This window comes from Aspergillus pseudoviridinutans (genome assembly GCF_018340605.1).
Source record: "Aspergillus pseudoviridinutans IFM 55266 DNA, scaffold_4, whole genome shotgun sequence".
NCBI lineage: Eukaryota > Fungi > Ascomycota > Eurotiomycetes > Eurotiales > Aspergillaceae > Aspergillus > Aspergillus pseudoviridinutans.
Genome location: NW_025091284.1, coordinates 4,094,096 through 4,116,339, shown reverse-complemented (window position 1 = coordinate 4,116,339; position 22,244 = coordinate 4,094,096). Strand labels below are relative to the sequence as shown.

Here is a 22,244-nt window from a genome sequence, read left to right as displayed (position 1 = left end):
CGGTCGAGCACATTTGACTTCTGTCCTTCCGCAAAAGCCTTACTTCATTGCCAGATACCAGTCATATACCAGATAGACCAGTGAATAGACACAGTACAAGACCATTACATCCTTAAATCGTGCGTAGATTCCTCGTCATCCTATATCACCAATTCCGTCTATCCTACACTCCCGGTCTTCCCTTTCGACCCTAACGTCTCCCGAATGATAGCCAATATTTGCGCCACATCGTCCTCCGATAACCTCTCCTCCCGCTCCTCAATCACCGTATCCAGCAGCGCAAGCGCCCCGTAATCCTCCTCGCTCAACCCCCCACCCCCTGATTCTCCGCCTGCCTCCTCCCCACCGTCATTCCCTTCTTCCACCTCATCAACCTCCATCCCATCCTGCTCTCCCCCCTCCCCTTCCTCCTCACCAGCCCGTGGCCCCCCAGAGGATGGATCCAGCCCTACCCCCAGATTCACAATCATAACCACCTCCCCCTTTGTCAGCCCAAACGGCTTCAGCCTGGTGACTAGCTCGCGGAGCGCGAGGTCGAGGGGAGTGGGAGTGCTCGGCTGAACGGGCGGTAACGTCGGGGGCGCCGCCGCCTCCGAAGGCTGTTGTTGCGACTGCGGTGGTTCGCCATGGATGTAGGCAGGGTATTTGAGGATGTGCGGGGAGAGACGGTGGATGTAGTTGTGGATCTGTTCAGCGTCAGCATTGCGCGTCTTTTTTAGCTTCAGTATGAAGGACGTACCTCTCGAACGACAGTGTTGTGGTCGCGGAGATCAGGACTAGGAACCCAGTTCCGCGAGTTGGGGGGTGGGTTTGGGGGTCGTCGCGGCGGGTTGGCGGTTATATATGCGAGGACCTCGATGTTGGTGAGGACGGCGCTTTGGGGGTCGATGATCTGTACGAGGTTCTGTTAGATATTGTGGATGGTGGGTGTGGTAGGTTGGACGAGCTCACCTTCATGATGTCTGGTGGTGATATGTCTGCATTGAGCGATTTCTGGGTATATGGCTGTGTTTGTTCTGGGGGCTTTGGCTGGAAAAAGTTGGTGATGGCGGGGATGTGTCTGTTCTGCCGGCAGATAGACCATGGGCGGTCTGGTTACATAGCCAGTTGCTGTTTGGCTGACTGCCTCACTAGAGAGGTAGTACTGGGGAAATCTAGACTACAAGAGACAGACTACAGACTACTAGTAAGAAATTGATATGAACATATTATTCCTGAATTGTACTGCCTTGTACCAATAAGCACCTCTGCGCCATGGATAGACCAGCAAAATCGCAGCCTGAAATGCCACCCAAACAAGTAACTCTCACAAGAAACGAAAAAATAATCAAAATGACAAGCAGCATTGAACCCACAATGTGTGATATCATACAAAGATTGATGAAGCGATCGATCCACGTAAACTTTTCTTTTCAGATCATTGCAAGGTTTATTCCTCTCCCTTCTTCTTCTTCTTCTTTTTCTTCTCGCTGTTGTCGGCCTCCTCGCCGTCATCTGATCGCTTACGCTTCTTCTCATCGCCCTTGGAAGCCTTCTTGGCTTCCTTCTTGGCCTTCTTCAGCTCCTTCTTGCTGATGGCGCTGGGGTTGCCATTGGCGTCGAAGGTGATCTCGCCGCGCTCCAGCTTGCGCTTGTACCGCTTGACGCTCAAGCCGGCCTTTTCGGCCATCTTCTCAAGTTCGGCATCCTTGCCCTTCTTGGACTTGTGCTTCTTGCTCGACTCCTCCTCGGACTCGTCGGACGACTCCTCGTCCTTGGTTCCGTTGGCCTTGGGTTCCTCGTCCGAATCCGCGTCGGCCATCTCCTCATCTGAAACTTCCTCAATGAGCTTCTTGTCCTTCTTGGACGCGGGCTGGTCGCCAGTCAGAGCATCGGCGTCGGCGTTGTATCTTCTGGCTTCGTTGATCTCGAACTTCTTGGGCTGCACGGAGGCACCGTTGGGCCCGATGGCAACACCACGAGGCTTGAGAGGCTTGCCCTCCATGCCGGCCAATTTACGCTCGAGGTTGTATCTGGCTTCAGTACCCAAGGCGGCCTTGTCCTCCTCAGTGGCATCGTCATCCCATTCGGCGAGAGCATCGACACGAATACCAAGAGAAGCCTTGGCGGCCAAGACTCTTGCCATCTTACCCTTGTTCTTACCGGTGGCCTGACCAATAAGGGAAGCATGGTAGATGAGACCGTACTTGGGCGTGTCATGCTTGGTCTTCAGCGCACGGAACAGAGCCTTTTCGGCTCCGAGAATCTGGATAGTACTGGCGGGGCTCTTGGAAAGGTTTGTCAAGCTACCAGCGTGGGCGATGAGACGAGCGCCAACCAAATCGCCAACCAGGGCGGTCAGGTTAGGCGCAATAGCGTTCATACGGGCAGTCAGGTAACCAGCGAGCTGCTGGCGGTATTCGGCGAAACCAACAACCTGCTCGGCCAACGCTTGAATGTTCTCCAAATCCTCTGGGCTGATCTCGGTACCCATGGATCGGTCAGCAGCAGCCTTGACGGTGCCCTCAAGCTCCTCCGGCAGGATCTCAGCGAGATCCGCGGTCTCCCAGTTCGTTCTCATGCCCATCTTGAGCACAAGTTTGGCATAGGCAATGTTGTCGTTCAGAATCTTGGCCAGCTCGGGGAAATGCCAGCCGTACCATTCCTTCACACGCATGGCGTAGGTGTTGAGCTCCTTGTCGAGGTCGTCCAACAAACTAATAGCTTGGACAATCATAGTATCGATCTTATCGGGGGAGAACTTGAGCTTGTGTCTGGCGAGGGAGTGGGACAGACCAAGAGACATGGTAGACATGTCCTGGGGGAGAAGACCAGGAATCAGTGTGGGGAGATGTTCGCGAATAGCACGGAAGATATCAGTCGTGGTCGAGTCCGCAACTAATTGAATAGACATGCCGGGAAGCTTGCCAATTGCGTTGCCTGTCGGGGGATGCAGGATTAGAAACTAAATACTACGACTTCTCAAAACTGTTCAGGTCACGTACCGAGCTTGGGATCGGCAACGGCCAAAGAAACCTTCTTCTCATCTTTGATCTCGTCCAGCAGGCTGGCAAGGCGAGGAGTAACCTTTCCTTCCACAAGCGAAGCGACTTCTTCCAGAGCCGTAGCAGCACTGTCGAATTTCTGGAAGCTCTTCAATTTCACCCTACTATGGTGTTAGAGTACTGTTTGAGAGTGGAGAAAAATTTTTGCTCGTAGAAGCCCATGCAAGAATTGAACATCAATCAAATCTCTGACTGGGACATGACAATAGTCACTCACAGGTTCGAAACACCCTCTGCAGTGGAAGCTTCCGTAGCCACATCGTCTCTCTTCAGAAGCTTCTTGTCTTTCGCCTTGAGCAGGGCATAGCCCGCGCTGGTTTCGGTAAGGATAAAGAGTGTCATGGTGCACGGCCTTGACTCTCAGCTGCTCAAAAATAAATCAAGTATCTGAAAGGAAAGAAGAAGAAACGGCCGAAAGTGTGTCAGCGACCGTGGGCGAAACCACCGTGGGCGAGCTGGAGGTTAGTTAATTTTTCTGGCTGTTGGCGGGAATTTTTGCATTGAAAACTAAAAGTTGAAAAAAAAGCGACCCAAGCCACCAATGCCTGTGGCGGGTGCGTGGTGTGGCCGTGCATGCTTATATAATACAGCGGCAGGTGTGGCAGAGAAACAGCTCCAGGTGTTGGTTTGCGGAGAGGCTCAGGTAACCTCCAGATAGCTATCAGCACTTCGAAATGGAGGGTCTCTTTTTCAACGTTAACAATGGGTAGGCTGACTCTTGAGCTGCTCATAATCTGATTACATAGATCGCTGATTGTGGACAGCTACATCGAGGGGATTGTCCGGGGGTATCGGAACAGCCTGCTCAACAGCCAGAACTACAACAACTTGACACAATGCGAAAACATCGACGGTCCGTGGATTCGGCGTCTCTTCTGCCAGTATCATATGGTCTAACATGCTTTGAGCACAGATGTCAAGTTACAACTCGCCCCCGCCTATGGCGACTTCCTCGCCGCACTACCTCCCAACCCCTCCACATCTGCCCTCGCCGGTAAGATGACCGACAAGCTCGTAGCGGAATTCCGCTACCTTCTCGCCCAGGCCACGGGGTCTACCGCCAAGTTCCTACAATACCTGACGTACGGATACATGATCGACAACATTGCTCTTCTGATCACCGGCACCTTGCACGAACGGGACACGCGAGAGCTCCTGGAGCGATGCCATCCCCTGGGGTGGTTCGAGACCTTGCCGGTGCTATGCGTCGCCACCAACATCGAGGAACTGTACAATTCCGTGCTGATTGAGACACCATTAGCGGACTATTTTAAGGGGAGTCTCAGCCACCAGGACTTGGACGAACTCAATATCGAAATCGTGCGCAATACGCTCTATAAGAACTACCTCGAAGACTTTCACAACTTCGTCAACACCCATCCGGACTTCCAGGGCACTCCTACGCAAGAGGTCATGTCTGAACTGTTGCAGTTCGAGGCTGACCGTCGTGCAATCAATATCACCCTGAACTCATTCGGCACCGAGCTCTCGAAGCAGGAACGGAGGAAGCTATACCCCGAGTTCGGGAAGCTCTACCCTGAGGGATCTCTGATGCTGTCGCGCGCCGACGACCTTGAAGGCGTGTCTTTGGCCGTGAGCGTCAACGGCGACTACAAGGCCTTCTTCGACGCAGTTGGTCTCAGCCAGGGCGGAGGTGGAGGCTTCGGAATGGGTGGCGGCGCAGATGGGAAGAGTCTGGAGGATCTGTTCTACCAGAAGGAAATGGAATTGTGTAAGATTGTCTTCACACGCCAGTTCACCCCAGCGGTGGTATACGCGTGGATGCGCCTCAAGGAACAGGTTCGTCGCCCGAAGCTCAATGGCCACATTTAGTACACAGTACAGCTGACATGTTTCGCAGGAAATCCGAAACGTCACCTGGATCGCGGAGTGCATTGCGCAGAACCAGAAGGAGAGAATTGGAAATTTCATTTCTGTCTTCTAAGCGTTGTTGCTCCTTGCTATTTCCATGTTAGCCATCCTCTCCGTCTTTCGATGCTACGCCTATTCCCATACCGTTTCATCGCGATCCCTGGTCTCTGTTATTATTGTACCTAGCTTCAACGACCCTGTTGTCTGATTTTTGGGCTGTTGGCATCAGTCAAGTACCCTCCTTATGAGCGCCGCAAACTCGCTCGGCATACCCTTGCCAGTTCTTTTCGTCTTGGTCTCTGTTTGCTTGCCTCGGCGTTTGGGGGATCTGTTCCTTGTGATATAGTATAGATGAACACATCTGATCTTAAGCCTGAGTTTGTTCAGGTACCTTTCTTGCATGTTATTTGAAATGGGATTTTAATGTGCTCCCAGCACAGGTCACCCTTGTCGTAAGCTCCATCCACATATCCGGTAGTATGTGAGCAGGGCTAAGGGATAATATCTTACTGAGAAGCTTGTTTCCGAACATTTCTTAACTAATAACCCATACAGCGAACATGTGATTGATTCATCATTCAAATCCGTGTTTATATTTCGTTTGCGCCAATGCATCGATTTACTAGCTTGCCACTTCTCTAAATTGCAAGAAACAAGTAAACACTTAAGGCAGTAGCAAAACACCCACTGCTAAGAGCATGCAATGTCAATAACAGTCAGTGGTGTCTGAAGAGTAACGAGTAATAGGCTGAGCAGAAATTAGAATCAATGTGTCCTGACTCATATATCTTTTCCTAAGATACAGAAGCATAATCGCGTAATCCACGACCTTCAATATATGATTGCAGCCGCAAATCAACGACACGAGGCACAAAAGAGGCAAATCCAAGCAGTAAACTCCATTTTCTGGTCTCATATAGGGGCGTCATTTCAAGGCTCATGTGTTCGCCCTGCGGATGTCTCCGTGTATATTCAATGTATAGTTATATGGTGGATGGAATAGTAAGGCTTCATAAGAGTTGGTAAAAGGTGGAGATATGATAGCAGAAACCAACATCTATGTCAAAAGCAAAGGCAGAGAAAATGGAAAGACCCAAAATATGGCTTCGCTTCATCGTTCAAATTTTCAAAATTTCATGGAATATCTTTCATATGCGAGACATAACCGCCATAAAGCAGTGAGATATGCAGTGCTTGTTCAGTCGTATTGGAAAAGTACGCTGATACTCTCGCCGTGGTGGACTCGGCGAATGGCCTGCATAGCGTTAGGATAGATTCGTATTGAAATAGAGAAGAGAACCAGCTTACCTCTGCGAAGACATGGCCAACCTCCAAAACTTCCAGTTTGGGGCATCGGCGCAAGTGCTCCGATTGATCGACGCTGTTGGTAACGACGACCTTGTCGAGAGAGCTAGCGTTGATGCGGTCAATCGCGTCGCCGCTCAGGATACCATGCGTGACCAAGGCATACACCTTGGATGCGCCCTCCTTCTTCAACAGTTTTGCAGCTCGCGTAATGGTGTTGGATGTATCGGCAAGGTCATCAATCAGAATTGCCGTCCGATCCTTGACATCGCCAACCAACATCATGGTAGCATTTTGGCGGTCTGTAATCTTCGTTGGGCGTCGTTCCTGCGCACATAGTCAGCATGAGCATCCCACAGAGTCATTGAGTGAAACACACCTTGTGAATGAGAGCAAATTCCATTCCTATGGAATCCGCAATGGCGGTCGCTCGCTTGGCACCTCCGGCATCAGGACTGACAATGACCGCCTGTTTGTAGTTCGGAATGTTCTGCTGGATGTAGCTCTTAAGCAACGGTCTGCCGTACAAGTTGTCGACAGGGATGTCAAAGAATCCTTGGTATTGAGGGTCGTGCAGATCCATCGTGATGATGTGGTCTGCGCCAGCACAGGTGAGAAGATCCGCCACCAGGGTACCTGCCTGAGCCACCCATTGCTTGTAGCCAGGGCGAGGCTGAAAGCTGCTGATCTTGGACTGAACACTGTCGTCATTCGCCTGCCCATTGACAACAGTGGATCGAAGACTAATGTCCGACTTCAGTGACTCAGTGGTGTCACTGCGCGGAGGTCCATTAGGAAGGCGTCTTTTGACCGGGCTGCCGTTGCTGTAATCATCAAGTTGCGCCTTTGCCAGACCCTTCTGCAGGCTATCGACATTGTTCAAAAGACTTCCACTCTCCGGCTTTCCAGGGTGCGGGGTTGGTGGGGTGCTCTCGAAAGTGTAGCCATTACCCGGCTTTCCAGCAGTAGATGATTTGACAAGAGGGGCCCCAGCTTTGTTGTATGGAATATCACTTTGGCGAGAGTATGGGAACAAAGGGAGGACAGCGGTGACTCTCTTGGCAGAGGCAGTCTTACAGGCAGAAATGGTGATGAGCAGTTCCATGAGGGAGTCGTTCACTTTCAACCCGCCAGATTGAATGATATAGACGTCTTTCTCACGGACAGACTCTTTGATTTCAACCCGAGTTTCCCCCACTGCGAACTTGGAAAGTAATACGTCGGCCGGGGGGATACCCAGGACGTTGCAGATCGTCTGGGTCAACTGGGGGTGGGAGGTGCCCCCAATGACGACAATATTCCGAACCATCTCGGATGACTGATTGTTCTGACTGTTTTGATCGGACCTTGGAAAACCGGAGGGATATAGAAGCAAGGATGGTATTGGATGGTCCGAGAGCGGAGAGAAATCTGGAGTGTCCGAAGAGGCGGGAGATCTGACAAGAAAAAGATTATCGGTGAGAATGGAACGGTAGAAAAGCGGGTTTCAGAGGGGAGATTGTAAACTTGGAGCGAGGTGGACAAGCACTACCTCATGGCGGAGAATCAAGAGCGTAGACAAAGCCCGACGAATTGGACAGAGGAGACATCGGAGTAGTAGAGGAAGAAATCGAAAGGTAGGTCGTGTGAGTCCCGCGATAGAAAAAATGCCTCTTCCGCCAGTGGAACCGGCTTGGTAGCTGCCTCGGGTTTCTGCCGTTTTTCATGCCTCAGGCAGTAAATTGCCTGATCGGGTCAAGCGGGGAGAGATGATCTCGTCATGCCCCGCGGAAAAGGCACAGACGAGCAGGTAATGATGATGATGACGATGAAATATCAACAAACAGCATGACTCAATCCCATGAAATGAACGGGGTCCAAAACACATCATCCAGCAAATAACCAGCTAGTCAGCACTCTTGCTATCATCCCCAGCACAGAAAAAACAGCGTCCTGCTCTTTCTGTTACGACATGCTAGCCTGATGCACTACAAATAGAGCATGGTCATTTGCCGGTAGGTACATGCAAACTTGGAAGATAAAAGGAAACCGGCCAGAAGAAGCGAAAGTTGAAATGCCAGAGTACTTTCATGATAATACCTAATACTCCGAGTCCCAGTCGTTGCCCAAATGAAATCCATGGTAAAAACACAGAGAAAGAAATGTAGAGTAGAAAGCACGGCCTTCTGGCCAAGGCAATACACTTTTATTCGCCTGTTCCAACCTCCCTATAAATTGCAAGTCAGTGTCATGCTTCTTCCTGGTAAATCGCGATGGCGAGAGAAGTCTGGGGGGGAAGTGATTGCTCACAGGTCAAGCTGGACCCCGTTGCTGACTCCATAGTCTTCCAATGTGAGCTGATCCTTGAACGGTCGTTCACCTTGGCGTTTGAGTAAAATCTCATGTGGTTCGCGTCCGATACGGGCGGCTACCTGGGCCTTGAAGAGCTCTGTAAACGAAATTGTTGTCAGCCAATCGTGACCACAATTGGAAGGTGAGAAACAGGATAGGCAACGAACTGATAGGATCAGATGCAAGACATGGTATCGCAGCCTTGGTTCCCAGACGATCGTTAACATGCACCACAATCATAGGTTCTGAGGATTGTGGTGCCACAACAGCCTTCTTCTCTGCAGCCTTCTTCTCCGGCTTCTCCTTCTTTTTTTCCCGGCGCTCATCTCTCTGACTATCGTCTGGTCGTTTTCGGTCGCGGTCGCGATCGCCATCCCTGTAACTGTCTCTGTATCGATCCGAGTCTCGTTCCCTTCGTGGCGACCGTGGCCGGTCTCCTCTGTCTCTATAACCCCGGCTCAGCCTGCTATCTTCTGCTCCGGGTCTGTCACCATCGTGACGCTTGTCTTTCCACCGAAACCCTCCTCCAGCCTTGCGAGGCCGGTCCCGATCCCCATCATATCGTCTTCTCGGTGATCTGCTTCTTGAACGGTCACCCATGGTAAGAATCGAGGTATGAATATGCTAGCAAGGAGTGGGACCTCTGTGGTAACATAGGTGCTGCAGGACAGCCACGTGATGATGTATGGCGGCCTGGCGGGCAGCTGTACACAAACTAGACCTAAAATAGTTTAGACCGTGGGATCCATCATCCAAGCAATGAAGAGTGGTCTATGTCTCACTCTAGATCCATGCATGTCTACATCGCGTTATGACTTACATTGTTCGCTCTCGAAGCTTCTCTCTGGATCATGTCGTTTGATTGCGCCGCATAGTCACAGGTCCTATGGACTCAATTGGACTGTCAATCCCTTTGTGAGGTCTTCAACCCTCGTTACAGATGCCAGTTCACCTGATTCTGCGGCGTCCATCTCCGACGACCGTGTCATTTACTGTTTCCAATGCATCCAAGCATACGAGCACACCAGCTAGAGTGCTTTTCTACCTCCAAATGTTGCTGCGCGCGCTCCTCTTTCTCTGCATAGTCGTCTGTGATATTGCGAAAGTGCGCCACTCATTCTTTCACGAAGATGGTTCCCTCGTGCGATGGACGGCGGTCTGGTCGAGCCCGTTGGGCTCTTTTGTCTGTCGCAATGTGGATGCATATAGGTCTGGAGTTGTCGCTTCGGTGAGCATAGTGCTGCTTTACTGTGTGTTCAGAAAGGGGTATACAGGTATTTTCAATCCCTTGGAGTGGACGACTGCCGCACCAAAGACTCACCCCTTTTCATAAATACAGAAGAATCCCTTTTGGTCATCCGCGGTTTGGGCATCCAGACATCTACCTCATCTGCGACTTATCTGTCTAAAGCTGCGACGAGATTCATCCCCACGACGCAGATCCAAGATATAGTGATTCATGAAGCTTTTAAAGGTTTTGGAGTCCGTTTTTACCTCGCTGTGATTGTGGAGGGCGAACCGGACGTCGTTGTGGTTTTCCCTGTAGGTCCCTCCATACCAAGCAAGGTTGATTTACGCTTACAGACGATGGGAAGAAACTTCTACCGAGGCGCGCAATCCTTGAAGAGGTTTGGAGGGGTTCTCGGCGTTGTTTATATGACGCCAAATCATGAGATAATTTGAGCTGGATCTGGTTGGGCAGGATCACTCTATGATGCGACGTTCTATATGCTTTAGGAAGGTATTTTCAAGCCTTCGTTTTCTAATCATCCCCATGCGCAGGCTCCGGAGCCTTCTCAGCTTTTCGCTGCTTTGACGCAAGCCACTTGGCATTCTGAACCTCCACGGGTTCTGTCCTCCGCTTCTGCATGACGGGGACATATTTGCCGCCCATTCTGGGTTCATTGGCGCCATAGAAAACCTTCTGCCCCCGATGCTCTTTCTCTGAAACAGGATCATGGGATCCTTCGCCCCTGACAACTGTTTGGTCACCCTGGCTAACAGCCAGGTCTAGTAGCGCGCCTGCCAGAATCTCGTCTATCTTCCGCTGTCTCCAAACGGACCAAAGTCCGTCCACTACTCCTCCAACACCGAACTTGCCGCTGCCCTTGCCTAGTTGACTCTTGGATTGTCTGGGATCTCCAGCGTAGATCCAGTTCAATGCATCTTTACGGCTGCCACTTGCCTCGTCTGGAAAGATACAATCCCAGAGGACTAGCGGGGCATCAGACGCCATTTCGTACGTTGGTTTGCAGGGATTTTTCGACACGTCCAGCAGATCACGCACAATGGTTGGAGGCTCCAGTCCCTGGCCGACCAGGAAAAGGATGCTCACCATGTGCCGTACTTGATGCCATAGGAAGGCAGACCCGTGCAGGTTGAACACATACACCTTAGCAGCGGCCGAACTTGCGATTGTTTGTGATTCGGCGTCCGTTGCGGGAGCGGCATTCGGGAGAGCTTGGAAGCCGGGCTGGTTCACATAGCCCAAAGGGTGATCTTTTGGATCGACGAGCTCGATGTCGGCATGGTAGATGATTCTTTCAAAGTTCTCAATCTGCTTGCTTGTGTCGAGTTTGCAGAAATTCCGAAAGTCGTGCACTCCTTGGAAGTATTTGGCTGCTTCTCGCATGGCATCGATATCCAACCAGCCTTCCCGTAACTGTGCAGAGGCACTCTTGTTACCCGACGTCCGCATAGCAAAACCCAGCGGCCCTGGAGTTGGAGAGAAAGCAGGCTGGGTAAAGAAATATTTGTACTGGCGTTCTCGACAAGAGAAACGAGCGTCGAAACCCGGAGGCGGGTTGGGACACCAGGCTAGAATCCGAATGTCGTCTGGAAGCACTCTGTTCAGCATACTTATATAGGGTATTTCATCTGCAATGTCATCCCAATTGTCGCCGGCATGGGCGTCGGATGTCATCTCAACGTCGGACGTTGCCTCCGCATCCGGCCGTTTAGGCCTCGAGCTTCGTACTCTAATTCCAATGACCTGGCCAAAGGCACTCACACCACGATCAGTCCGCCCGGCCTTTGAGTAATCGCAGCCCTCCCAGCTGAGTGCGTAAGGTTTTAATTCCCTCGGCCCCCGAGAATCGTCGAAGGCCTCCGCGTCCTTGGGGAATATCAACCGAGTCCTCCGCATGGCCTTCCACAGTTCCTCTTCAATGGTGGGCAGAGGCGTGACATTCCCATTCGCATGCTCCAAACCATTATAGCGCTGTCCCAGATACGCAAATTTCAGCGCTATGAAGCGAGTATTGTATTTGGAAGGATCGATCTCTCGAGGTTGCTTCGGAGGACGGGTAGGCGCTCTTGTATGTGTGATATCATCATCAGGCGATAGAGGCCTCTTCTGTTTCCCTGCTTTGGCGGGGACAAGCCCTCGTGTGGCTGTCGTTGGATGCTCAGAGGGCGGGGGTGCGGATCTCGTTGCGCCGACCTCACTAACACCTTTKGACGGCAGGGTAGCATACTCGGTGTTTCGTGAGTGAAGCTGGCGCTCCAGCTCTGTGATCCGCGCGATTAGACTGGGAGTCGTCCAGGTCGAATAGTCCGGTTGGCCTTCGGAAGGCGCATCCGCGGGGCCAGGCATGGTGTTTGATTTTGCGCGACCGCACTTCACGGATCGGGTATGGGGATATCGACAATGAATCTTGATTGAAATAGAGTCTGTGATGCGACTCAACGTAGACAGAGGTCTCCCTGGGGTTCTCCACATTCCCCGAACGATGCTGGACGAGGTATATTGAATCCTCTAGATCTTGGGGAAACTTGATGCATCAAGCAAAAATTTAGAGTTCGCCCTCCGCTTGTATTTAAATGGTAATGTAATTACAACGAGCATGGTCGGAAGTTCGACGGCGCTCATGAGGGCATGAATCGTGGCGCATGATCTGTAATTGATATGAAGATCACATATATACTCGACAAATTCAGAGGAAATCCGGAAAAGTCTCCTGTTGTTGGTGGTTTGAATGGTTATGTCGTCTTGTCATGCTATTAAGATGATACCAAAGGTATGCGCTTTACTTTATATATTCCCCCACGGACTCCTATCTTACCTGGACAAAATGGACACACCGGGTTCAAGACATCATGGGACATCTAATAACATCCTCTAAAGTTTTTACCTGCCTAGACACATGATCGAAAGTTGATCAAATACACTCTCTGTTTGTGGACATGGAGGGTCCTCAAGATAATAAAGAAGTGGTCACCATCTTGGTGCTGGGAGACCCAGGATGCGGGAAGTCCACGTTTCTATCGTAAGCCAAAATCTCCATTGTTTAATCTGTCGAAAGAGACATTTTACATCATCTTTCAATGTTATCAGATCGAGTTCATGCTGATTGAAGTTATGCAGCGCCGTAAAGAACATCCAAGCAAGACCCAGAGCTGAAACCAGTCACGGGCCAAGCAGGCAAATGGACCTGCTGCGAGATAGTGACCAGCCATTCCTCTTCGACATCCGTTTCTCCAAGAAGTCGTTTACGCTTGAGCTATATGACACCGCAAGCCCGAACCAGCACTGGTCAACCCTGAAGCCGGACGTGGTACTCCTGGCATTCGACATCTCGAACCGGGAGACGCTGGACGGGCTCAAGCAGGTTTGTTTCTGTCAGCTCACCAATCTGCCATGACTCGTGCTAAGCCAATCTTTTGCCTGAAGTGGCGACACGATGTGATACGGTATTTCCAGCGTGGTATCGGGGAGCGTATACCCGTCATGATGGTGGGTTTGAAGAGGGACCTTCGAAAAGAAGGCGATGGCATCATATACCCGCAAGAAGTGAGTTATAAAATGCCCTCACGAGCCGCTTGTAGGCATCAATGGAGAGTTAGGCGGCTGATAGATGCAGTCGTACCGCATTGCGCAAGAGCTACGCTGTGATCGGTATGCGGAGTGTTCCGCTGTCACTGGGGAGCTTATGGCTGAGACGTTTGAGGATCTGGCGAGACTGGCGGGTATGACTACAACAGAGACCGGAGGCCAAACCGAGGGAGGCTGCGTGGTCTGCTAGATGCTGAAACTTCAGTTACGTCTACAGTAATGATTCCGTGGTGTTGGGGAATTTGTGTAGGACAAATGAATCCAGGCAAATGGCGTTGAGTGTCTACGTCTTACTCCTAGATGAAGCGACTACTGCTTGCCGACTTTACGAATACACAAGAGTAGTTCTGATACAATGCACAGAATAGCTGGGTAGCACAATTTTCCATTTACTTAGCAACAAGGAGAAACCAAGGTAACGATTAAGTCCACCTTGCAAATTGACAGCACAGGGCTTTCCCCCAGAAGCTCACTGATAATAGAACAACTGGATATCTTTCCCTCATAAGCGCCAGTCAATGGTTGACGTTGCAATTCCTCCCCGGTGCGTAAAGAAATCAGAAGTAAGAGTAACTGATGAAACGGAAATTTTTTTGTTTGCGCTGTAGCATACCAAGAGATGTATAGAAGATGTGAGATGGTGAGGCGCCCGTTGAAAAGCTTCTTTTGATCTTTTTTTTTCTCATTTCGTGAGTTCCTGAACAAGAGACTAGGGTAGACATGCCAAGGGATTTTGGCGGAAAGACTCTCAGGAGTTCCTTGTCGTCATTTGGTTTTGTGCAAATGACGATTCGCGTCAGTCGCCTAGACGTCGGACCCCCTCCAATGCGCCATACTTTTTGTAAGGGAAAAGAAACTGATTCTCCTCAACGGCTGCCCTTGTCACCAGTTCATATCATCTACCACTTGGCCTCGGTGGGCTGGGTCTCGGCCCAGCTCTCACCAGCAGGAGCGGCAGCGCTGGCGGCGGCCCAGTCACCGCCGTCAGCCTCCCAGCTGGTGGGCGCAGCAGTGGCAGCAGAGAAGGCAGTGCCAGGAACACCAGCACCAGGAGCCTGGGTATCCCAGTTCTCACCAGCGAAGCCGGACTCGACGGCACCGGCGCCAATCTCCTCAGCACCGGGGACCTTGGCCTCCTCGGCAATCTCCTTGTTCTCCTCGGCCTCAGGGTCGCGGTAGAAGTAGAGATCGACAACAACGTCCCACTCGGTCTCACGGGTGGCGAGAGTACCACGGAGACGGAGAACCTCACGGGCAAGCAACCACCAGATCAGACCGATGGCGTGACGACCCTTGTTGTTGGTGGGGATGGCAACATCAACGAACTCGGTGGGGGAGTCAGTGTCGCAGAGAGCGATGACGGGGATGTTGACGTAGCTGGCCTCCTTGATGGCCTGAGCATCGGTGCGAGGGTCGGTGACGATGATGAGGCGGGGCTCCTTGAAAGAGCGGGTGATGTAGTTGGTGAAGTTACCGGGGGTGAAACGACCGGCAATGGCGGTGGCACCGGTGTGAGAAGCGAACTTCAGGACAGCACGCTGGCCGTAGGGACGAGCGGAGATCACACAGATGTCGGCGGGGTTGTCAATGGCAGCGATGATACGGGCAGCCAAGAGGATCTTCTCCCTACAAATTCGCGATCCCCGTGTTAGAGCCAGCCTCCAAAGTCCTGATAATCAAATTTTCAGGGCGACATACCAGGTCTTGCCAATGTTAATGACATTGACACCGTCGGGACGAGTCTTCCAGAGGTAAGGCTCCATGTGAACCTGAAGGTTCTTGGAACCCAGGTGGCATTGAGCTGCGAGGAGCATCTCAATGTCCTGGGGGGTGGGGTTGAACATGGGGGGGAGCTGAGAGGGAGCCATTTTGGTCGATTGATATTGTCAAAGACGGCGATTTGAATATATCAATCGTCTGGCGCTTGTCGTGCTGGTGATGGAGGAGGATGAGGCCGACGCGAAAGATGTAACTTTTGCTCACCGCGGCCGAGATGAATTTCGCTTGCCGGTTGTGAGTTTTAGGGCTAGGGTTACCCGATATCGTAAGGTCAATTACCTAGTTTGTACCAACCGCGTAATTCTTCTGTATTGCTGTAATCTTTGAGGCTCTGATCCGCTCACCGCATCACGTGAAGGAGCACTCCCCATTAGGATTAGTGCATATCGGGCGGTCTCGAGATTTCCGTTCAGCAGCATCAAAAGTCCAAAAGCATCGCTGAGGGCGTGATACCTAGCAGGCTCAAGGGATTGGCAATTGATCAAGATGCCTCCACGATTCCTCTCCCAGCCGATATTCAAGGCCTTCGCAGGTAAGTTTACAGATACTTTTTCTTATCCCTTCTGGTGTTTTTGAGTGTTGAACTGACAAACTCAGGCTCTTCCCATGTTCATAGTCCGCTTGCCGCATTGTCATTAAACCCATCTAAGACCTCTGTACGAGCCGGGTCTGCGGAGACTCGAGAGCGACGACGACATGACCCATTCCTAATGGCCCAGTCCCGTCAACGCAAGGCTGCCAATGTATCTCGTCAACAAGCCCTTGCTCGAGAGCGTGAAGAGTCTCTTGGCGATCCGGTGGAAAGCAAACCTACACCTTTCATCGAGGAGCTGAAAGGCACGAAGGCTCAGTCCTCAGAAGCTGCGGCACTCAATCATTTTATCTCGCCGGAAGGACTTCAGGAGGCGCTGGAATACTCGAAAAACTTGACATCACCGCTAGAAAACACGGACCGGGAAACGGCAGACCCTCAACTTGAAAAGGAGGCTGCAGAAAGGCATCTTGAGGAACATCGAAACGCTCAGGAAGCGATCAGCCGTATCATCAATATCAACAACGGAAACACCAAGGACCGTACTCGTCTGCTTATACAGAAATGCATTGATACATTCGGAAGACATAATACCGACAAGATGCTCCCACCCAAGCCCGCAGCTGTCGCTCTCGATTCGTCCACTGTCCACCCCGAGAAGACGCCCAGAGTAGGGCCGGATACTGGCTCTCCCGAAGTCCAGGTCGCTATTCTGACCGCAAAGATCATTAACCTTTCCAGACATCTCCAATCGACCAACAAGGACAAGCACAACAAGCGCAACCTCAGACTACTGGTTCACAAGAGACAGAAACTGCTTCGGTACCTGCGTAGGAAGGAACGGGGTGGACCAAGGTGGCAGCATCTTATTGAAACGCTCGGCCTGTCGGACGCTGCTTGGAAGGGTGAGATCAGCATGTAAAGGTTTGCCGGCGTGCTTGTATTCTATTTTATTTATATTTTCTGTTCCTACACCGAGGCACGTGCGTATGTTATGGCACTTGCACTCTCCAGCGCTTTTGAGGTGATCGCGCTGTTCCTGATTAGCTTGCCCCTCTCATTGTCCACATAAGAAAGACCTCAATGTACAAATATAACTTCTCATCGATATCCATGACTTTCATTTATACCTGAGGAGAACACCGTAGTAAGTGTCCATTAAGACAGGGATGGATGTATTCGCTCTCACTTCGTACTCAAGGCTGGAATGAGCAGACTTGCTGTGTACGCCTCACTTGAAACAATGCCCCTAGAGTCAGCACAGTGCTGAGACTTCAGCTAGTTTTATCACATGTCCATTGCCACTCCCCTATTATGCGGACAATATGATGTATTTCGCGCTGCGCGATGTCTGCGAGAGTCAAGCAAGCAGCGGAGTAGGGGCGGAGGAATCTGACCGCCTTTTCCAGGATTCTGCCGGAACGTCACCCCGAATTTCGTTTTCCACCTGCAACACTCACAAACACACCTTGAGCGCCGATGCTGTTGTAGCGCATTCACCACTCGACAACAGCATCAACATCGCCTGGTAAGTGAATATCACTAGGTCGCTAACCCCCGAGCAGGTGCAAGGCGAAACCCACAAACATAACCTCAAAACAAACAAATATTTCCTCGTCCCCCGTCTCTCTCCTACTTTTTTTCCTCCTCACCACAACACATCTAGCTCTCAACCATCATCTCACAACTCATCGTCCACGGTTTATCTTCTCTTCAAGTCTTCTGAACTCAAAGATATCTGCTCTTTGCAAGTCTCTTTTCGATTTCATTTCCAAACTCAATCTACTTGATCCATCTCACGTGTCAGATCACGTCGCGGTATATCACTGCCTGGTGCCGTTCTTCCAGTTGGTTGTTGTTCTGCTTTGCAGTCTACGGTCAAGATGCGTACTCGCTCGCAGCCCCTCTCGCCTGGTGGTCTCGTCGCTCTCGAATCCGAACCTCGTCGGACGAGATCTACTAGAACTGCAACTCTCAGACAGGGTAGTGCCGAACCTTCATCACAACCAACCGCTCGATCGACGAGAAGCGCGAGCCTTAGACAGCCTAGTGCTGAACCTGCATCACAACCTGCTACTCGATCTACCAGGAACGCGAGCCTTAGACAGCCCAGTGCTGAGCCTGCAACAGAGTCCAGTACTCGATCCACCAGAAAGGCACGCACCAGACAATCTAGCGCCGAACCTTCTACACAGACCACCTCCCGCTCCCGTAGTCGACGTACCGGCAATGGCGTAATAGCGTCTATAGAGGAAGCTCCGACGACTCAGACTCGAACCAGGAAGACCTCGACTCGTCGATCGACGCGACAGCCTAATCGGAAAACGTCTGATKACGAAACCGAACCGATCGATGCCGAACAAGCGTCCCCGCCTGAATCCGTCGTCGATGAAACGAGCGCCGCACAGGAACCTCCCAAAACCCAGGACTCCGAGCCCATCCCTTCGATTGGTGAACATGCTTTGTCTGAGCCTAAAGCATCGGACAGTGAGTTGTCCTTCATTCCTTTCCCTGAAGCAGTTGTTCCTGAGCCTTACCCTGAGCCCTGGCCTCCTCACCATCTCTCTCCCCCTCACCCCCTCTCCCACATGTTTCACTGCCATCCTCGCCTTCAACCCCGGACACGGAATTCCCGCATAGGAGCCGAGCCGCGGCACCCTCTCCCGAGGCCCCATCTCCACAGGGAGCGGAATCGTCGAAAACTTTCGTCGAAGATGTTTCCGATGTGCCTGCAGATACCTGGTATCTGGATCCGCTCGAGGACATAAGTGACATTGGATCGCCCCTTTCGGAACGGTCTCACACACCGGACCTCGAGATGGAGGACTCTCCCCCTCTCGGGTTCGTGCTCAAAGAGTCTCTTCTGGCAAACATTGATGCCTGCCTCGCCCGCCACAAGCAAGTGATGTTGGCTGTAGCGCACAATGCTGCCAGAGATGACTCGGACAGCATCATGGCCGACGATCGTGGATCCGATGCAAATGTCGTCTTGTTGTCCTCTGAGGAGTACAACACCCAGCCACCTGCCGTGACGGAGGCCTCAACTGGGTCAACGATCGCTGCGCGGTTGTTCCTCGTGGCCATGGAAGGGATAGAGTTCGAGGAAGAGCGATACTGCCGTTCGCCGATGTCAGTCTGCGGTCAGTGCTCCTCGGAACTTGATGATTCCCCCATGGCCATGGAGGAACACACCGCCCCAATCGACGTGTCGTGGATCTCCTCAGGTCAATCTTCTCGCGAAGGTTCCCTGTCTCCTCTGTCCCCTGTCGATCGCGACGAGGAGGTCCCGATTCCGTCGATTGTTGCGGCCGTGTCGTCGTCAATTGACAACGAGGTTGCTGCCCTGATCCAGAGTTTCTCTGGATTGTGCTTGGCGGATACAGCCTACGACGACACGCCGGCAGCATCCGCGACTCCGTTGCTGTGCTCTGTGCCGGCATCAACGGGTCAAGTCCAGCAGGACACGACCTTCGATGTCCCGACTGAGTCGGGTACGACGTCCACCTTTAATGATGGGCGGTTGGTGTCGGCGAAGGTGTCCGAATTGATCCCGGGCCCTTCGCAATCCCGTCCGGCGGCCGCGGAAGTTGACAAGTCACGTAAAGTTAGCCGTTCCGCGAGGAAGGATTCCGCGCGATGGGCGCGTGTGGCTCTCTCTCCGATTCCAGAGGAGTCGGAAGTGATGAGCCCCCGCTCTGGCTCGGGTGTTGGTGCCACCAAAGGGAGTGTCGACTCACCATCGTTGTCTCTCTCGGCTACTCCTTACCTGCTGGAGTTGTTGGGTTGTCGGAGAGTCCAGGCGGAGGCCCAGGGACCCGCCAAGGAGCCCGCCAAGGAAGAAACGAGGCTAATACCTCGGAAAGTGAACAGAAAACGTCCCCATGACGACGGCGCCGAAACCCCGTCCAACAAGCGACGGAACGTGGGACCCCCCGGAAGCACCCCCTTTGCGCGCCGCATGACACCGCTGTCCCGGCGGATCACGTACAACGCCGCCCCCTACTCTGAGCGGCTTCGGCGCCGGACGATCGAGAACCAAGGCCGCATTCACAAGACGGTCTTCCGCCTCCCACAGCTGCTCGCTCAGAACGAAGCCGACCGCCGGGCAACGGAGTCAACTCCCGTCCAGCCGTGCCTGGAGCCTCTCCAGATGAACACCGAATCTACCGAGAGTAAGCCAGACGATCAGGATCCATCAGATGAGTCTCCCACGGCCGAGCCTCCTTCTACCCCTCAGGCAAGTGGTTGGAACATTCGCGGACTGATCAACTCTGTGCCTCGTTCCTTCTCACGTTTGCTTCCAAGATTTGGTCGGTCCTCTCGGACGTCTGAAGCTTCAGGTATGTTTTCTCGTCCTATCGTTTTCCCCTCTTTTGCTGGTGATTCCGTGCGCCTGGCTCACCAGTTGCAGCACCGTCGCCAAACCCACAATTGCCTTCAGAGCCGGTTTTGCAACCATTGGCACAGGAGCCTCCAGTGTCATTCTCCCAGCCGTTGCCAGAGCGTCCTTCTCCCACCAAGGTTGTCGACTCAAATCAGAATGCTACTCAGAGTGATAGACGCTCTCGCCGTCGCTTGAGTGAGCAGCCGCCCAGCAAACGCCAGCGCACCTTGTCCTATTCCCTCTTCCCGGCTCCGATTGACCGTGCTCGCTTCCTTGGAGATCTGACTACTACTCCTAAGAAAACCTCCCAGGCCGTTCTGGCAGAATCACGTCCTGATGGTGCGGAGAAGCCGTCTGGGGCACAGGACCAACCTCCATCGACTTCTCAGACGACAGATGTCAGTGAACAGCGGGCCTTGCCTCAGACGACTGAGGACGCCACTCAAAAGAAGCGCAAGCGGTCCCCCTCGCCTGATGTCATTCCCAACCCGGCCGGATGCAGCTATGGATTGGACCTGGATTATTTCTGCTATAGCTCTGACAGCGAAGAGGAAGCCGATGTACAACCCCAGCAGGCTGTACCTCCTACAAAACCCGATGCTCTAGCGAAATCTGCCGTTCGCAGTGCTATTCGCTCGGAACAAGGGCCATCGAAAAGGGTGCGTTTCGATGCCAGCCCCGAAGATACTCCTTCTAAACTTCGCACGCGTCCTCGTGCCACGGACCCCTACACGGGAAGACACTTTATCGGCATGGGCGATGCTGCTCAAGTGACAGCGCCTGGTTCCCCTGCCGCTGCGCCCGCAACGCCAACTCCCGCTGCTCGCGTCGATTTGTCTACTCAGCGGTCGCCGGGTTTCATTCCCAACAAACAAGGCACGTTCCAGCTGGATTATGATGCTTTCTCTGATGATTCAGAGTCGAGCGGCGCGCCTTCTCCAAAGACCCCCTCGGCTAAGTCTGTCTCAGAGACTCAAACCACCACTACCAGTACAGAAGTACAAGAAAGGTATTTTGCTGACTCCGTCGACCCAAGCCTCATTGCCATTCATCTAACAATTGATCTTTGCGGTGTAGTGTACAATCGCCTGCTGCACGTCCCACTCCACGCCAAGCGTTGCCTCCGTCTACCCCAGGCAGAGTTGATCAGGAAGCTCTCGCCAGAGTCCGTTCTCAGGCCGAAAAGTACAAACCCAAAACGCCTAGTGGGCTCCGCACTGCTAGTCGTTACTCTAGTCCTCTGACCGCTTCACCTGTTGTCAACCAACAACCACCTGTCGAGACTTTCGGCGACGATGATCAATTCGCTCGCGATGCTCAATGGCTCTATGAGCAATGCTCAACTGGAGATCTCCAGCAGCTTAAATGGCCGGAACCGAATACTCTTCAGAAGAGCTTGGGTGTTGATGATGAGATCGTGCGGATCGTCGCCAGCGTGTGGGACGAATCTGCTGTGGACGAAGTTCACCATGCTTTCCATCAAAGTGTGGAGGAATTTACGAAAGCTCAAGCCTAGGCTGGAGTCATGTCATCAGGGTGTTGAAAGGTTCTAAATGGACTTGCTTTGTCTTGATACCTTTTGGTTTGTGTGATTATTATGTTGCTGTGTTTTCTTGTTTTCCATCTTCCGATTACTGGGCATAGCCTGTTTGGCCTCCTTTCTACTCCATGTAATTGGGATGGGCCCTGACAATGTTTCAATGTGTTTTCTGCGGGATTTCGGAAGTCGTTTGTGTTTTGCATTTTGTTTCATTCTCTGAGCAACCTCCAGCGGCCTCCTCCAGCCTGTTGAGACTGGAGTTTGTAGGCCTGCTCGGGTGACGGTCTTCCATGAACTTTATGAGGTCGAATCTGTCTTGTTCTCTTGTTTTCAACCGGCGGAGTCCAGTGCATCATTGTTTTTCTTCTCGAAGCATGTAGCATAAGCAGGAGATTTTGATTTACTTTTGTAGCCAGCGGCGCGTTTGAGCTTGGCTTTCGCATTGAAACTGGCAATGGAAACAGTATCCGCATCTGTCCTATCTGCATCCGATTGACCGATTTGATCTGCGTTTGTGATGGTACCTGCATGAGTTTGATTCTGAGATCTTCATAATCCATTGATGGCATGCTCAGTTCCTTGTCTGCTAGGACCGCCTCAACCCTTGAGAAGGAATCAATCTT

At 52.1% G+C, this 22,244-nt stretch overlaps 10 protein-coding genes across 10 annotated transcripts; 4 read left to right on the top strand and 6 right to left on the bottom strand.

The window, feature by feature from the left end:
* Positions 1-158: 158 nt before the first annotated feature.
* Positions 159-957, bottom strand: Asppvi_006856 (uncharacterized protein; the record flags this gene model as incomplete). The annotated part of the gene is made up of 3 exons (XM_043302754.1): positions 159-686; positions 740-892; positions 952-957. 3 exons carry the CDS (start codon positions 955-957, stop codon positions 159-161), a joined length of 687 nt encoding a protein of 228 aa, XP_043158689.1.
* A 472-nt stretch (positions 958-1,429) lies between these two features.
* nop58 (RNA-processing protein NOP58) lies at positions 1,430-3,386 on the bottom strand (the record flags this gene model as incomplete). The annotated part of the gene is made up of 3 exons (XM_043302753.1): positions 1,430-2,919; positions 2,985-3,145; positions 3,262-3,386. 3 exons carry the CDS (start codon positions 3,384-3,386, stop codon positions 1,430-1,432), a joined length of 1,776 nt encoding a protein of 591 aa, XP_043158688.1.
* Positions 3,387-3,718: 332 nt separating this feature from the next.
* Positions 3,719-4,989, top strand: Asppvi_006854 (H(+)-transporting V0 sector ATPase subunit d; the record flags this gene model as incomplete). The annotated part of the gene is made up of 4 exons (XM_043302752.1): positions 3,719-3,750; positions 3,809-3,897; positions 3,958-4,844; positions 4,906-4,989. The coding sequence occupies 4 exons, from the start codon at positions 3,719-3,721 to the stop codon at positions 4,987-4,989; spliced, it is 1,092 nt and encodes a 363-aa protein (XP_043158687.1).
* A 1,125-nt stretch (positions 4,990-6,114) lies between these two features.
* Asppvi_006853 (ribose phosphate diphosphokinase subunit PRS5) lies at positions 6,115-7,530 on the bottom strand (the record flags this gene model as incomplete). Its single annotated transcript, XM_043302751.1, has 3 exons — positions 6,115-6,171; positions 6,225-6,548; positions 6,601-7,530. The coding sequence occupies 3 exons, from the start codon at positions 7,528-7,530 to the stop codon at positions 6,115-6,117; spliced, it is 1,311 nt and encodes a 436-aa protein (XP_043158686.1).
* Positions 7,531-8,506: 976 nt separating this feature from the next.
* Asppvi_006852 (ubiquitin-like protein HUB1) lies at positions 8,507-9,152 on the bottom strand (the record flags this gene model as incomplete). The annotated part of the gene is made up of 2 exons (XM_043302750.1): positions 8,507-8,649; positions 8,720-9,152. The coding sequence occupies 2 exons, from the start codon at positions 9,150-9,152 to the stop codon at positions 8,507-8,509; spliced, it is 576 nt and encodes a 191-aa protein (XP_043158685.1).
* A 1,162-nt stretch (positions 9,153-10,314) lies between these two features.
* Positions 10,315-12,147, bottom strand: Asppvi_006851 (pseudouridine synthase DEG1; the record flags this gene model as incomplete). Its single annotated transcript, XM_043302749.1, has 1 exon — positions 10,315-12,147. The coding sequence occupies one exon, from the start codon at positions 12,145-12,147 to the stop codon at positions 10,315-10,317; it is 1,833 nt and encodes a 610-aa protein (XP_043158684.1).
* Positions 12,148-12,737: 590 nt separating this feature from the next.
* Asppvi_006850 (putative Rho-like small GTPase) lies at positions 12,738-13,576 on the top strand (the record flags this gene model as incomplete). The annotated part of the gene is made up of 4 exons (XM_043302748.1): positions 12,738-12,820; positions 12,919-13,162; positions 13,225-13,344; positions 13,415-13,576. 4 exons carry the CDS (start codon positions 12,738-12,740, stop codon positions 13,574-13,576), a joined length of 609 nt encoding a protein of 202 aa, XP_043158683.1.
* A 709-nt stretch (positions 13,577-14,285) lies between these two features.
* rps0 (40S ribosomal protein uS2) lies at positions 14,286-15,254 on the bottom strand (the record flags this gene model as incomplete). The annotated part of the gene is made up of 2 exons (XM_043302747.1): positions 14,286-15,012; positions 15,085-15,254. The coding sequence occupies 2 exons, from the start codon at positions 15,252-15,254 to the stop codon at positions 14,286-14,288; spliced, it is 897 nt and encodes a 298-aa protein (XP_043158682.1).
* A 397-nt stretch (positions 15,255-15,651) lies between these two features.
* Asppvi_006848 (mitochondrial 37S ribosomal protein uS15m) lies at positions 15,652-16,619 on the top strand (the record flags this gene model as incomplete). The annotated part of the gene is made up of 2 exons (XM_043302746.1): positions 15,652-15,697; positions 15,763-16,619. 2 exons carry the CDS (start codon positions 15,652-15,654, stop codon positions 16,617-16,619), a joined length of 903 nt encoding a protein of 300 aa, XP_043158681.1.
* Positions 16,620-17,580: 961 nt separating this feature from the next.
* On the top strand, positions 17,581-21,597 carry Asppvi_006847 (uncharacterized protein; the record flags this gene model as incomplete). Its single annotated transcript, XM_043302745.1, has 4 exons — positions 17,581-18,184; positions 18,241-20,037; positions 20,103-21,090; positions 21,159-21,597. The coding sequence occupies 4 exons, from the start codon at positions 17,581-17,583 to the stop codon at positions 21,595-21,597; spliced, it is 3,828 nt and encodes a 1,275-aa protein (XP_043158680.1).
* Between the last annotated feature and the right edge of the window lie 647 nt (positions 21,598-22,244).